This window comes from Meriones unguiculatus, chromosome 2, assembly GCF_030254825.1.
Source record: "Meriones unguiculatus strain TT.TT164.6M chromosome 2, Bangor_MerUng_6.1, whole genome shotgun sequence".
In the NCBI taxonomy this organism is placed as follows: Eukaryota; Metazoa; Chordata; class Mammalia; order Rodentia; family Muridae; genus Meriones; species Meriones unguiculatus.
The window spans coordinates 50,007,173-50,023,026 of record NC_083350.1 but is presented as its reverse complement, the minus strand read 5'-3'; the positions used below and the strand labels follow the sequence as shown (position 1 = coordinate 50,023,026).

Here is a 15,854-nt window from a genome sequence, read left to right as displayed (position 1 = left end):
TAAATTTCTGTTGTTTAAGACCCCCACTTGGTGAACGCTAAGCGAGCACAGGAGTAGAGAATACTTTCCCAATAAGAGCTAACAGAGATGATTACAAAGTAAAATTTTAAGACACAAAACAGAATTTCACATCTTCATCGATTAAAAATCTTATACTGTTGCCCCATCCTAAGGAGTAGGTTAAATATAGCAAAATTAAAAAGAAAAGAAAGATTTCTACTCAAACAATAACCGCAGGCTCCCTCAGTCGAAAGGCAAAATAGATTAGGGAAAAAAAAAATCCCTAAATTGGGAGTGGTGGTATACACCGTAAATCCCAGTAATCCAGAGGCAGAGGCAGAGGCAGAGGCAACAGATCTCTGTTTGAAGGTAGCCTGGTCTACAGGTTGCATTCTAAGACATAGTGGCCCACACCTGTAAGCCCAGCGCTTGGGAGGTGGAGGAAGGAGCGACAAGAGTTCAAACAAGCTCTAGAGAAACATGGACTTCATAGATTGGGGCAGATTTACTGTAAAAGATAGGGAGGAAAATAAACATCCCCAAACAATAACTACAGGTCAAATAACAAGATTAGTAAAAGGACGTAAAGTAAAAGAACTCTTAGCCTACCCTCTGAGACAGAAGTTAGAACTAGGAGAAAGAATTACACAGAAGCTCATGTATGTGACAGTAAGGTACAATTAAAGTATGAAAAGAAGAGCCAAAGCCTTGAACCTCAGCTTCTCCTTCTGGGGGACTGCCAACAAAGGAGAAATAATGAAGATCCAGATGGGGGATGGAGTCAAAATGGGGAAAACCTCACCTTGTTGTTCATGAAAGCTTTCAAACAGCGGATAATCTCATGCTGGTTCCGGCTGTCATAGTTTCTGCACACAGAAAAGAGGATTGCCGAAGTTCCTTTATTTTATAATGAATCCTTTCTCCATGATTGTTAAACTTGTAAAGGACATTAGGAATGCCTTCAACTAACAGCTAAGTAGAATCTAACAGTCAGTTATGAATGCTGCCCAGCAAGTTCATAAATGACAACACTAAACTGTGATGTCAAAAGGTTGTACGGCCCTATAGTACAAAGCACTTGGCTCAGAAACACTAACAAAAATAATCAGCGGGCTAATAACCTTGCAACCTGAGAACTTAGTATTAAATTAAAAGCCTGCCAATTCGGGGCTAGTGCATGACTCAATAGTACAATACTGGACTATCAAATAAATGCAAGGCCCTAAACTTGAACCCCACACTATTAAAAAGTAGTTAGGGGTGCAAAACTCTGCCCCTTAACTCCCTCTAGGCAGCCAGGTACTAAATTCTGTCAAGATACTATCCCATCTATTATTCCTTGCCTACTACCTGAAAGGCTTCACATCTGAGAAAGTACATGCAGGCTCAATCCCTGTATTCCTTGTCTCAGGAAAGACTCGAGAAGTAGTGGGAATTTAGACGGCACTATAGACTAAAATGGTTTACGATATTTACAGAATTTTTCCCAATCCTGAAGATTGTTGTAAAGCTAAAACTAAACAAATCAAGGATATGGCCAAGAAACACCTCCAAGTATGATGTGGCCCAGGACAGATCACAGTACAGTTGAAATCGGACCCTCTTTCCAGACACAAAAAGAACTGGAGACCAAAAATCTTTACTGGCATATATCTTCCTCCCTCAATAATCTAATTCTCTAATCTCCTCTATAATAAACTTCATTTTAATCCAACAGCACATTTTCCTAGTCCATAACTCTGAATTTAACTGCTGTTATTTCCTTTAATGCAAATATCCAAGCCAAACCCCCTCTTAGCCCTCAACCTAGAGAATATAAAGACCCGGAAATCCTTACCCAGAAGTCTCTTCTTTCTCATCATGGAGTCGTTTGAGGATATCCAATAAGGAGGCTAGGCCCTCAGCACCAAATGTCTGCACCCAACTGTAAGGAATAGATCAGAGACAACATACTATCAACTTAAATTAATAAAGGCTATTTGCCAATATTGTCACAGAAATTCCTCACTTCCGATCCCAACCCTTCTCACCCTGCCCCACCTACTTTGACTGTCACCACCAGTGAACTGCAGCACTGGGTTTCTGGTACTGTTTCCTCAGAATTCTCACCTGACAGGGTTATTGTTGAGAGAGACTCGAAGGGACTCAAGGCAGCTGAGCAGGTGCATGTCCCGCAAGCCTGACTTCAGCTCCTGAATGTACATCATGGCAGACCTAGAGCTCTCTTTCTGGTTCATGCCCTGGAAAGAGGCATAGAGAGGTAAGTAAACACTGGGCCCATTCATAAGTTGTGGGCTAATATTCATCCACACAGTTTAAAAAATGCTGAGGCAAACACCCATTAGACAAACCACCAAACTACGTGACACTCATAAACAGTTCAAGAACTTAAGTGTAAGTCAGGGGAAAAGTACAGAAAGGTGGCAACTCAGATAAGAGTAAGTCGAGAGTACACTTCTACAACAGTATGAGGCAGAACTGATGAGACATAGAGCATTCTATAAAATCAGCAAGACAATCAGGACCAAGGTAAGGATGCAGCCTCCTGAGAGCACCTGCCCTAGAGCTTACAGCCTTGGAAGTGTGCAAATACTGGGACACCATCTCCCTCTTGATGATAATGTCCTTCTCTCTCAAAGGCTGCTGTTTCTCCTCATTCAGGTTCATATCCACCTAGCAGAGGGAGGGAGCAAAAAGGCAGAAAAAAAAAAAAAAAAAAGAAAGAAAAAGAAAAGAAAATTACCTTGTAAGTATTTTTGTTTTTGTTTAAGACAGGCTATCCTGGAACTCACTATATAAATCAGGCTTGCCTTGAACTCACAGAGATCCCTCTGCCTCATGTAAGTTTTTAGTGTATAATATTTATTATACTTAGTAATGAGTTGAACACAGTAAGACATTAGTAAACAAATATGTTTTCTTAATTCCTAGAGGTTTAAGTTATGACTACTAATAAAAATTCCTCAGGGACAAGATTTAATTAATTTCAGTACAGAGCAGCACAGCTACCATTGTTGGTATGATGCCTGCATGCTGGGTACCCACACGCTACCACTGAGCTATGCCTCTAGACCACTGGATACCTTAACACACACACTTCTGATGCCTCCCTAATACAGCTCAACATTTTCTTCTGTACTGAAAGAAAACCATACATGTTTTCTGCATTGAAGGAATACCTTCATCTCCCCAACACTAAAGAACTGCTGCCATAAAAAAAATCACCATCAACAATATCTGCCCGAAATCTGAGGCCTAATCACTTAGCCGGGTTAGTGCAGGGGGTGCACTCCAGGTGTCCCTGTCCTCACTGGAGACGGCAAAGTCAGTCACAACCATGTTACCTCACAACTAGACTGCCTTCAGATAAAATCCTCAAATGCCTTCAAATTAGTAAGCAGGCTTCAGCATTCTCTTTCCAAATTCTCTACCAAACAGAGATCTCAGGCAAATTATGCCTTTGTATTCCTCAGTTTATTCTTTGTACAGAGCTCACTGTAAATGCTTCCCACTTCATTTCTCTGACTTAGCCTCAAAGTGGTCACCACACTACCACAGGGCTTGGTACTCAGACTATGCTTTTGGAGTTAGAATACTGCCAGGCAGACATTCATTAACAAAGTAGTCAATAATCAGATATTCCCAAGTTTAACAGATTCTAATCCTGTAGACTAGTATTTGCATATTTAGTCATTACTTCATGGGGTCAACATTAAAACATTTCACATTAAGCCTAGAATTCTTTACTTAGGAGACCATGTGTTTAAAACCAACCACCACAGACAAACAAATGCCCATAAATGCATGCTGGGAAAATATCACTCGGAAGGTGGCTTACCAACATCTGCTCAAAGAGGACAAGGACTTGCTCGTCTGAGATGTCCTGCAAGGATTGCATGGTAGGGTCATCTCCATACAACACAGAGGAGTTTCTGTGAGCAGAATTGGGCTTTTCCTTCTCCTTCTTAATCCTCATGCTGGTAAATCTCTCCAGCTAAGAAAGAGAAAAAAGTGTTAGCAGTAATGCACAGCTTAACAAGCCAAACACCAAACAGCCAACCCTTTACTCTCTTGCACCTGCTTAGTATTTTTAGTTTATGCAAAAAAGGTTTTTATGACATAAAGAGAAGAAATAATTGTTCATCAGCTCTAACACAGCATACTGACTTTATTCTCATCTGTAACAATGTGTAGAAGACAGAAATGCCCAATAAGGTTCCAAACCTCTGTAGGCTGGCACGGGGGCATGCACCTTTAATCTCAGCACTCAGGAGGCAGAGGCAAGTGGACCTCTGTGAATTCGAGGCCAGCCTGGTATACATAGTGAGTTCCAGGACAGCTGGGGCTACACAGAGAAATCCTGTCTCCAAAACCAAAATACAAACAAAAATTTAAAACCCCTCTAAAAAGACAACTGTTGTAAATTTCCCCTATTTCTAAGCCTTCTTAGCCACATAGAACTAAAAGTAGCTTATGTATAAATTTATCAATAAAATGTGTTTCCTTCTAGCTACCCAATAATAAATGTGGCCAGGGTCCATGAGGATAGTTCCCTCCAAGAGGTATCTACGACCACAGAGTAAACAGCCATCTGGGGAAAAGAAGCAAATGTCTTAAAATCAAGATCTATTCCTTTCTCTTCCTTTTGTTCCGTAACACTTGAGATATGAAGATAGCCAAAGTTCAAAAATTAATCTTCAAATCTCTTGGCATGACATCTACTCAACAAAGAATGCATTTTACTTTAGAGGGACATGTGCTTTCCCCTGCTAAACAAATACCAACGGACCATTCTCAAATCTTAAGTGCTCACATTAAAAAAAAATAAAAGAGTCACTGAGCAGCGCAGCATTGGTGATACAGTAGTGAACAGAGCTGCCTTCTTTTAAAAAAGCCATTGAGTCAGGTACGCTGGCATACACCTGTAATCCTGGCATTCCAGAGGCTAATGCTAAAAATTCAGGCAGCCAGCGCCACATATCAAGTTCAAGGCTAACCTGGGTTTACATACTAAGGGACCTTGTCTGGTGGGGATGGAGGCAGCAATAAGCTTCAGCTGCATCAGCACAACCCACTGATACTAGCAAAGCACTATGGGGCTTCAAATGATGTAACCTTGAATGCAGGATGAGTTCTAGTTAAAAACTGCCCAACCGTGGAACTAATAAAACATCAAAGAAAGCATGCAATGGGTTAAACAAAGTTAGAAAAGACCTTGGGGTATTCTGACACTAGAACCCATGCTCCCATTACAAGTCAAAGTTACAGAAACTGATGGATGTTAAGAGTAGAAAAAATGAACCAGAACATGCACATGCCACACAATATTTCCTTACCTCATCTGCCATGAGCCGCTTCAAAGTCTAGGAAAGAGAAAAAAGGAGAGAGAGGAAAAAGAAAAGAGATCAGTGAAATACCAGGGAACCCCCAAACACCAGAATAGTTGAAGAGAGAAAGGAAGAGAAAATAAATGGAAAGGCCCTAAGACAGCACCACACGCTAAAAAATTTCTGCCAAGGTGTGGCTTAGCACAGTCTGTGGTATGAGGCAGGAGAAATTTTAAGAACAGTAACATGAGACTATAGGGTGAGGGAGTGGAGAGCTGAACAGCCTCTAAAACCTAAGACTGACTAACTTATGAAAAGTGCTCAACTTCATTAGTAAACACAGAAATGCAAACTAAAATCACACTGAGGCTTGGCCTGTAATCATAGCTACTTGGTAGGCTAAGGCAGAGGTATTGTAAGTTCAAGATCTGTGTGACCCAATCCAAGGCAGAACAAGAAACAGTGATAATTTTAAAAGGAAGATGAGGATAGGGCTAAATGCTCAGTGATGGAGTCCCTGCCTAGTATGAAAAAGACCCTGGGTTTAATTCCAAGCATTACAAATAAACAGATAAAATCACAAAGAAGTTATCAGCTCATACAGAAACACAGCGTGCATGTGAGAATCTGGGTCTGATCCCTAGCTTTTGTATCTGCCTAGTTGTAGAGGAACAACAGTTCGTTCAGCCTTTGCTGAGGTTGACACAAACCACTGGGACAACATAGGAAAACAAATGATATCATCTAGGAAAATTAAATGTATACACATTATAATTCAACACAGCAATTTGTAAGCATCTGCCCTGCTAAAATATAACAAAAGCAAGCACAGACATATTGTTAACACTTGAAAGAGAAAATCTAAATAGCCAGTGAGGCACATCTGTCCATTGAAAAAGAGCTCTTCAAAGAAAGTGAACAAATTTTCAACTACTCACAAGTTTACAGAATTGTTAGTTCACTGACACTAATGTTAAGAACATATGAAACCCTATTACTTGGGGTGTAAGATTTTAAAGGGCATGATTATCTCCAACGTCCAAAAGTGATTACCTGTGAATACTATAGGCTATGATCAAGAAAGAAGACAAAAAAAGTTTCTAGAGTGTTTATGGTTTTCTATTTCTTGACAGTGACTAAACAGGTTTTGAATTTATAATTACTTAATATTTTCTATTTTCTTCTTCATGTAACAATACAGAGGTATTTTAATGTCTGAGTGCTTTAAATCTAGGAAGGTGGGAAGTTTTCTTCATCCTACTAATTTCAACCATTTTTTGTTTTTTTTACTACCCATGAAAGGATAGGGTAAATACTCTTGACTAACTTACTCAACTAATGAAAAAACCAGTTCTGTCTTTGCCACAAAGCTATTTATCTAGACTCCTGAAGACAGAAAGATCCACATCACTATGCTCATAGTCCTCCTATCACAATTCAGTTAGGTCCAATGTAAATTAAGAATATTTACTTTGCCCTCCCTGGCTTAGAGGAGGTCAAGTTTCCACTGACCAAGCACTAACCACTTGCCTGAGAACATGGAAACTTTGCTCAGCACCATGTAACTTCATGCACACCATTTACTGGGGATACAGATAGCAGGATGATAAGCACTACCCAACAAGACTGCAAAACATAACACTTCCTTATTTCATATTCCTAGGTCATCTGCATACAGGTGGGTATGCACACGTGTAATCTCAGCATTCCAGAAGTTAAGGCAGAACTGCAAGTTCAAGCAGCCTGGGCTATATATCAGGTTCAACACGAATGTGAAAAAGGGTCCCTGTCTGATGGGGTGGGCAGCAGCAGTAAGCTGCAGCTTCATCAGGTCAACACACTGAAAGTAACAGCAACTATACATAAGTTGTGGGCTTAAGTGATGTAAGTGGCATCTAGAAACAAGCCACAAAGCCACTTCCCTGCTGCCTAAGTGGCCTTAGCTAAGGTTCATCTTATCTCAACATTGGCCCCAAATTCAAATGTTCTCTTAAAAAACAAGAAACAACTGAAGAACTCTAGGATGGATGTGCCATAGATACAGAACGTGGATCTCGACCGTCGGCGGTGGCTAAACTGTCCACAGTAGTGGGTTAAGTTAAAGGAAGAAAAACTAGCACTTGTTCTTTTGTTTATAGACTATGGGTTCATCTCTCTTCCACTCAGTCCACTACCCTGGCTTACTATACTGCAATGGCCTCTTAAACTATCAGGTACCTTCAGTTCTGTCTGCTCTATACCATATCCATTCTCCAAATTATACTCATTCTAAAGCTGGGTACAACACAACTGTAGTCCTAGCACTTAACAGATGAAAAGATAAGGAATTCAACGTTATCCTCAGTAAGTCTAGCCAGTCTCCAAAACAAACAAATTCATTGTCTTAAACTTAAAATCCAAACTCCATACCAGGGTATATGGCTCTGCTGTCCGTTCCCCTCAAGGCTTGCCAATGAACACACCTTCTACCCTCAAACACTTAGTTTTTAGCTATACAGACTTAGCTGCAGGCCAAAACAGATCCCACTGCCTCACCACCCCAGACTCTGCCTAGGCTGCTGCCTCCCTTAGCCTACAATGTACTTCTAAGGAGACCTCTAGCAGGCCGGCAGGGTGGTTGTTCCCCTTGGAGAGGTGCCTTTCCCGGTGTTTCCAGAATGACAGCTACCTGTCAAACTCATAACACTGACAGAAGGCTGCAGTGTTCTCTTGGCTCTACTTGATTCCAGACTAAAAAGCTCCTTGACCTAAAAGGAGCTTTTAGGGACCGAAAAACCCAACAACCCCACATCTAGTCTACCCCTTCATTCTCTCGGAAAGGAAACCAACACCCAGACAGGGGCAGTCAATCATCAGTCACACGATTAGAACTCAAGTCTTCAGTTCCCGAAGCCCTAAACTCTGTGCTCCCCCAAGTTCTTCTGCCTTGCTTCTACCTCATCAGCAGTAATTCTTCCAGTTAGGAAACACCACAAACACTCCAAAGAAAATTCTCATTCCCTTGCTTTCCTGTAACATCATTAGAAACATTTCAGATCCTTAAAAGCAGTTATTGGGGGCCTGGAATGTGCTCATTTGGTGGAGTGCTTGCCAAGCATCAGGAGGAGCCCGAGTTTGATCTCAACACCATGTTAAATTTTACATGGTGACGTACATCTGTAAGAGAGATGAGAGCATGAGATGAGAATCCAAAGTTCAACATCACCCTTGGCTACATCGTGAGGTGAGGGCTAGCCTGGCATATAGTGAGATCTTGCTTCAAAAAATCTATACTAAAACAAATAAACAAAATAAAATAATCTGTGTTTCAGTGTTCCAACTTGGAGTAACCACAGAAGGGATTCATACAGAAAAGCTGCAGTTCCCAAGCAAGTCCAAAAGAGGGCAGCAACACCCTGCAGACTAAATAACAGCACAGACCAAACTCTATTTCTGAACCCAATAAAATACCCAAACAAATAGCAAGCTCAGCTATTGAAATGGAAACCTGTTACTACAGGATCCCAAGAACACGGCTTACTCACTCAATGCTGCATGTTTCTTCTTACGGATTCTAATTAGTGTTTAAAATGGCTTTGTTCAATGTTTTTAAAATTAGTTTAAAGTTTATATATGTGTTTATGTGAATGCCTGTAAGAATGCATGTGCACTACATGTGTGCCTGGTGACTGAGGAGGACAGAAGAGGCATTAGATCCATGTGGGTCCTGGGAACTGAACTCAGGCGTGTTTAACCACTGAGCAAACTCTCTAGTCCCCACCCAAATCCTTAGTTATTTTATGGAGTCTGTGATGTAGATGAAAACATTCCTAGATCATGAGAAGTGAAAGAATTTAAACAACGCAAAGAAGGAAAGGAAGGAAGGAAGGGAGGGAAGAAAGAAAGAGAGAGAGAGAAAGAAAAAAGAAGGAAGGAAGGAGAGAGAGAGAGAGAGAGAGAAAGAAAGAAAGAAAGAAAGAAAGAAAGAAAGGCTACTGAAACTGTACTTGTGCCTAGTTCCTTGATGTCCCTCCCATGTTTTAAGAATCCCTAATCTACACAGCTCTAAGCACTTGCTTCTATTCACAGTTTTTCCTGTCTTCTGCAAACCCTTACTGTTCCCTGCCTGGATGCTACATCATTCTTTCTGTCTCTCCCAGTGCTCAGGAAGCAGAAGCATGAGGATCTCTGAATTCTAGGCCAACCTGGTCTATAGAGTGAGTTCCAGGACAGTTAGGGCTACAAAGAGAAAAACTGTCTCAAAAACAAAAAAGGGGGGGGGAATAACAGAGCCAAAATGTAAATTTCTCTTTCTCAAAGGCCTCTTAACCTACACAAAAGCTTTCAGAAAGAAGGAAATAATGGAAAGTGCCTACAAGATCCTAGAGAACAAGAAAAACAAAACACAACAAAAAAACATCTCAGGTGGGGCATGTTAGATCCAAAGTGGCATCCCAAAATGGCAGTGCTGATGACACTGTCCTAAACAGAACTCAGGCTAAGTAATAGAAGAATGTTATTGGATAAATAAGTCTAAAAGTCAGGGATGGGGTAGGGTGGGACGGTGGTTCTGTTTACCAGAAAAGGAGATCTCTTAAGGTCAGTTTCTGTTTACTAGGAGCTACCATTAATCTTGACCCAAAGGTCAACTACTTTGGGCAAGGGCATCTAGTTCCTGTAACACACAAACACCCTGTTGACTGTCATACAAAATCTGCTTGCTTTTCCTCTATTTTGCTCTTCCCTCTGCCCACACACCAGGATAGCTGTGGTAGTTTGTACCCCCAATAAACCTTTCTTTCTACCGACGCAACAGGTCTAGTTCAGTGGCTTTACTGTGCCCTCACTTACAGGGCACAGAAAGACTAGTTGTACTATCAGGCACAAAAAGCAGTCTAAATTAAAACTAGGAAATGGTCAAATTACACTGAAAAACCTTCAAAAGGTTAGGAAATCAGTGCAAATTCCTACAGAAATGGCTCACGTGGAAAGTTCCAACCTAAGAGTAGGAGAAAGCTATTCAAATAGTTAAGCCCCTGGGTATCTCCACTCACATTCCTGTGTGATGCTCCACTGGAAACTACCCACCAGCAATATATAATTTCATTCTCAGGAAAGAATAAAACAGTTGGCCACTGGATTAGAAGCTCAGTTGTGGCAAAGGGTCAGAACATTTCCCCTTCAAAATCAGAGCCCTAACAAACTGGCAGGGCTCTGCCTTTCATGTAAGGTAGAAGGCTGGTAGAACCTTCTCTTAAGGTAGTAGTCCTAAAGTTACTGACCTAGTCTAGGATCTAGCACCAGAGCCACTATGTGTGTGTAATATCAAACATGGCTGCTACTGCAAATGAATTGTGCAGTATAATTTGTTAAAATATAATTTTAACAAAATTTAAACCCAGAAATAAACATTTTACTGTTACTATTGTTTAGAATACCTGAAGCTCTATACCTACCTCTTTGTTTATTATGGACTCTAAATACAGATTAAACATCTCCTGAAAAAAAAATTAGCAACTAGTCCAGAAATACAGAGCTTCTTTAACTTGATAAGAGTTTCTACCAAAAAAACAAACAACACAAAATCCTACAGTTAACATTATAATTCATGTGGACAGTCTAGAGACTTTGCAGCTAAGATCAGAAAAAGGGCAAGGAAGCACCCCACAGGGTCCTTTCCAGCTCTCTTAAGGGACTGAACAAGATCCAAGGGATGCAATGCGTTCTTCTGCCCTCCACAGGTCCCAGGTATACACATACATAAAAACAAAGTGACCTAAACATTAAAAAGAGCAGTAATGAACAAATGCAATATGAAATTTCAAACATAAAACCATTTCCACCAGCATTGCCTAAAATAAAATCTAACAGCACAGACCAAACTCTATTTCTGAACCCAATAAAATACCCAAACAAATAGCAAGCTCAGCTATTGAAATGGAAACCTGTTACTACAGGATCCCAAGAACACGGCTTACTCACTCAATGCTGCATGTTTTTTCTTACGGATTCTAATTAGTGTTTAAAATGGCTTTGTTCAATGTTTTTAAAATTAGTTTAAAGTTTATATATGTGTTTATGTGAATGCCTGTAAGAATGCATGTGCACTACATGTGTGTCTGGTGACTGAGGAGGACAGAAGAGGCATTAGATCCATGTGGGTCCTGGGAACTGAACTCAGGCGTGTTTAACCACTGAGCAAACTCTCTAGTCCCCACCCAAATCCTTAGTTATTTTATGGAGTCTGTGATGTAGATGAAAACATTCCTAGATGATGAGAAGTGAAAGAATTTAAACAACGCAAATTTTATGGTTTCTATGTATAAGATCTGAAACCATAAAATAAAAGAAATAGATAAATAAAGGGATGTTCCATATTCATGAACAGGAAGACTCAATTATGTTAGGATCAAGTTTCTCCAGATTTGATCTACAGATTAAAAACCCTAATCAAAATCAAGTTCTTTTGTGATTAAAAACAAATTGATTCTAGAGTCTATAAGACATCTATATTTTTAAAAGATTAATACAGACTCAGATCTTACATCCTTAACCAAAATAAGACTCAAATTGGGAATAATGGTACAAGCCTGTAATCCCAATGGTAAGAAGGCTGAGGTAGGATTGAATTTGAAGTCAGCCTAGGCTTCAAGAGAGACTGTCTCAAAAACTAAACAGGACTGGTGATGTGACTCATAAGTAAAAGATGGTTGCTACCAAGCCTTATTACCTGAGTTCAATCCCCAGAGCCCACAGAATAGAAAGAACCAACTCCTGAGGGTTGGCCTCCGAGCTCTGCGTGCACACGCACACATGCACTCATTCACTTAGAAAAGGGAAACAAAATGAAGTAAACTGCAATAACTACACTGTACTCTGTTACTGATGGAATTGAAGTCCCCACCAGACACAGGCTTCTCATTTAAGCCCCAGCTGGCAGTTGCATTTTGGATGGCTGTAGAACCTTAAAGGTGGGAGGTCTAGGTAAGGGAAGAAGGTCACTGCAGAGAGGGTCCTTGGGAGTACTTTGTCCTTAACAGCCTGTTTCACCCTCTACTTTGTAGTAAATCATGACGAAAACAGCTCTCATCTGTCACATGTTCCTACTTCCATAATGGTCTGTCCAAGTTATGGTGCCAAGCAACCAAGGACTCTTGAGCCATAAGAGTCAAGCTGCTGTGCCAGCAAATGCCTATCATTTCAGAGAACAAGGCAGAGAGTTCCGACTCTTCCTTTCATTGATTTTTTGCCTCTGCTTTCTGAGCACAGGGATTATAGGAATGCACTACCATGTCTGGTTTTTCTTGATATTTATTTACCCCAGAGTTGCAAACTTATGTCTACACAAAAACTTGCACATAAATGTTCATAATAGCTGCACACAATAACTGCTAAAACTTGGAAGTAAACAAGATTTCTTTCTAAATGATTAACTTTGTTTTTGTATTTATATCTGTAGTTGCTCCAAAAAAGAGGGTATCAAATCTGGAATTAGAGGCAGTAGTGAGCTGCCTGATGCTGGGAACTGAACAGAAGATCTCTTTAGTAAAGGGATACAATTTCAACATATAAAGGATGTTGGAGATGGGTGCAGTGGCCCATGCCTGTAATCCCTGCACTCTGGGAGGCAGAAGCAGTGGATCTCTGTGAGTTTAAAGCCAGCCTGGTCTACAAAGTGAGTCCAGGACAACCAAGGCTACACAAAAAAACTGTCTCGGCAAAGAAAAAGGCAGGCAGGCAGGCAGGCAGGCAGGCAGGCAGGCAGGCAGGCAGGAAGGAAGGAAGGAAGGAAGGAAGGAAGGAAGGAAGGAGAGGGAGGGAAGAAGGAAGGAAGGAAGGAAGGAAGGAAGGAAGGAAGGAAGGAAGGAAGGAAGGAAGGAAGGGAAGAAGGAAGGAGAAAGAGAGGGAGAAGGAGAGAGGAGAGAGAAGAGAGAGAGTAAAGACACTGGAGTCACAATGACCAGAGTTTTACTGTTAATACCTATGTTAATAACAAGCAAAGCAAGCTGGGTGTGATAGTTGACTCTTGAGAACCCAAAGCTAGGGAGGCAGACAGACCCCTGAAACTCCTGACTAACCATCTTAGCCTACTCAGTGAGAGACCCGTTCTCAGAAAAAAAAAAAAAGACAGATGGATGGAGCCTAAGGAATGACACCCAAGGTCATCCTGTGGTATGTGTACATAGCTGTATACTTGTATACACACAACAGAGGACATGTGTGCCCCATAAATGTATGGTCCAGACAAGCCAAGAATCTGGGCCAGGGTTATACATATATTGTCAGTTTCAAAAGCCAGAACAGAAACAGATGTTGATGATGATAATCATTAAGGGTCTGATGCAATCCTCCTTGCTCTGCTGTATTGTCTGTTTTGCTTTTATGAGACAGGGACTTACTGTATGTCCAGGTGGCCTAAAACTCACTTTGTATTCACTCTGATCTTGGAACTTCTGGCCTTCCTGCCTCTTCAGCCTTTCTAGTGCTGGGATTACAGGCGAATGTCTCACATGGGGCTTCATTGCTCCATTACAGTGGGTCATTTCTGTGCCTGGCACACAACAATTGTTCTTGGAGCTTCTCTGACCTCACTGCTCTTGGAGAGTTTCTGTTTATTGCAGTTCAGTCTTTCACTCTGTTCCTTCATTTTGGTGGTGCATATCCTATAACAGTTTCTTGGAATACATGGGGATAAACTTTATTTTAAACTTAAATATGTTAACAATGTCTGTTTTGAAGCCACATTTGACTGAAAGTTGCGTTTGGGGTTGCACTTGTAGGTTGGAGATTGCTCTTCTACAGGTTTTAAATGCCGTTATTATCAGGAAATGTGGGGCTGCCGTGTACAACCCATTTCCATCCTTCTGTTGAGTTCTGTAGGATTTTCTTATGGCTATTTTGAAATTTAACAAAGTTGGGTCCTTGTACAATCTATTTTTATCCTTGCTTTCAGTGCTGGAAATTTATTTTATTTCCTTGGTAACTTGTTCTGCTTGTTGTTTTTCTCTTATTTGAACATTGGATTTCCCATACTGTTCTTTGAGTTTTGTTTGCTCTTTCTTTTCTCAACCTATATTCCTGCTATACTTAAGGGGGATTTTCCCAGTTCTTCTAGCCCTTTTATTCAGCTTTAATTTCAGCTTTCATATTTTCAACTCCTAAAGATTATTTTTCTTTTGAATTTTTCTGTAGTATATTTTAATGATTTTTGTTTTTAAATCTTTCCCCTCTGTATAGTAAGTTACTTCAACTTCCTCATGTCAGGAACTTTCCTCAGATGATGGATAATTTTAAGTTGTCTGCTCATGGAAAACAAGGGTCTAAACAGCAGAACAGAAACTCTAGACAAAGCCAGGTAGGGTGGTGCACACCCTTAATCCCAGCACTCAGAAGACAGAGGCAGATGAATCTCTATGAGTTTGAGGACAGCCTGATCTACAAAGCAAGTTACAGGACAGCCAGGACCACACAGATAAACTGTCTCAAAAAAAGCAAACAAAACAAACAAATTCAGAACACATGGGTTTTATTATTATTTCTATATGATGTGTATGTATAAACATGACACACTGTACACGTGATGATCAGAGGATAATTCTGTGGAGTCAGTTCTCCACTTCTGCATGAGTTCCAGGGATCAAACTCAGGCTGCCAGTCTTGACTTGCAGGCACCTTTACCTACTGAACCACCTCACCTGTCCTTTTCGAATATACATGTGTTTCATATAGATGTGTTATTGAAGACACTTCCATCTAATCTCTACAGAACTTCCCTGTATTTCCCAGAACCTGAATTGCTTCTCTCTTTACTAACATTTTGTACTCAAGTGAAACATTTGTTACAACTAATGAACCTTCACTGAGATAACATAATCATCCAAAGACCATAATTTACTCTAAGGTTCATCTTGGTGTTTTATGGTCCATAAGCAAATATGCCCATCATAACCATTTCATTGCTATGAAAGTTCTGTTGACTGTGCCTTTTCATCCCTTCCTCCTGAAGCCATTGATCTTTATGTCTTCATAGTTTGTCTTTTCTAAAATGCCAGTGTGTAGCTTTTTCATATTGGCTTCTTTTACATAGTTTACACTAATGGTTCTATGTCTTCCTATCTTGATCACTCGTTTCATTTTAATACTGATTGATATACCATTCCCATGTATATGTGCGTTTCTGCCCTTCTGTCTTTTGCTTCACTACCTAAACTATCAAAAACACATCAACTGAGCGTGGTGACACAGGCCTTTAATCCCAGCACTCAGTAGGCAGAGGCATGAGGATCTATGTGAATCTGAGGTCAGCCTGGTCTACAAAGTGAGTCAAGGACAGTCAAGGCTACAAAGAGAAACCCTGTCTCAAGAAACAAAAACACAAAAAACACACACACAGACCTAACACTCACATCATCCCTCGGATTTTTTCTGCTGATTTATTCAGGAAAACTGATGCTGCTCATGGTGAGCTTATGCACACAAAATCTACAGCAGCATGCTTCTGTAATCATAGTCCCACATAAGGAATATGTCTAAGGAGTTGGCCTTTAC

At 40.5% G+C, this 15,854-nt stretch overlaps 1 protein-coding gene across 2 annotated transcripts in view; it reads right to left on the bottom strand.

Annotated features, from left to right (window-relative positions):
* Positions 1 to 15,854, bottom strand: part of Diaph1 (diaphanous related formin 1) — a 91,434-nt gene that overhangs the window by 59,166 nt on the left and 16,414 nt on the right. The window contains exons 2-7 of one of the 2 annotated variants that reach the window (XM_021651231.2): positions 5,337 to 5,363; positions 3,839 to 3,994; positions 2,572 to 2,673; positions 2,110 to 2,240; positions 1,838 to 1,924; positions 803 to 866 (exon numbers count right to left, since the gene is read on the bottom strand). In XM_021651231.2, coding sequence (XP_021506906.1) covers positions 803 to 866; positions 1,838 to 1,924; positions 2,110 to 2,240; positions 2,572 to 2,673; positions 3,839 to 3,994; positions 5,337 to 5,363 — 567 coding nt within the window. The remainder of the gene's footprint in view (positions 1 to 802; positions 867 to 1,837; positions 1,925 to 2,109; positions 2,241 to 2,571; positions 2,674 to 3,838; positions 3,995 to 5,336; positions 5,364 to 15,854) is intronic. The other variant, XM_021651232.2, reaches the window with a different exon arrangement.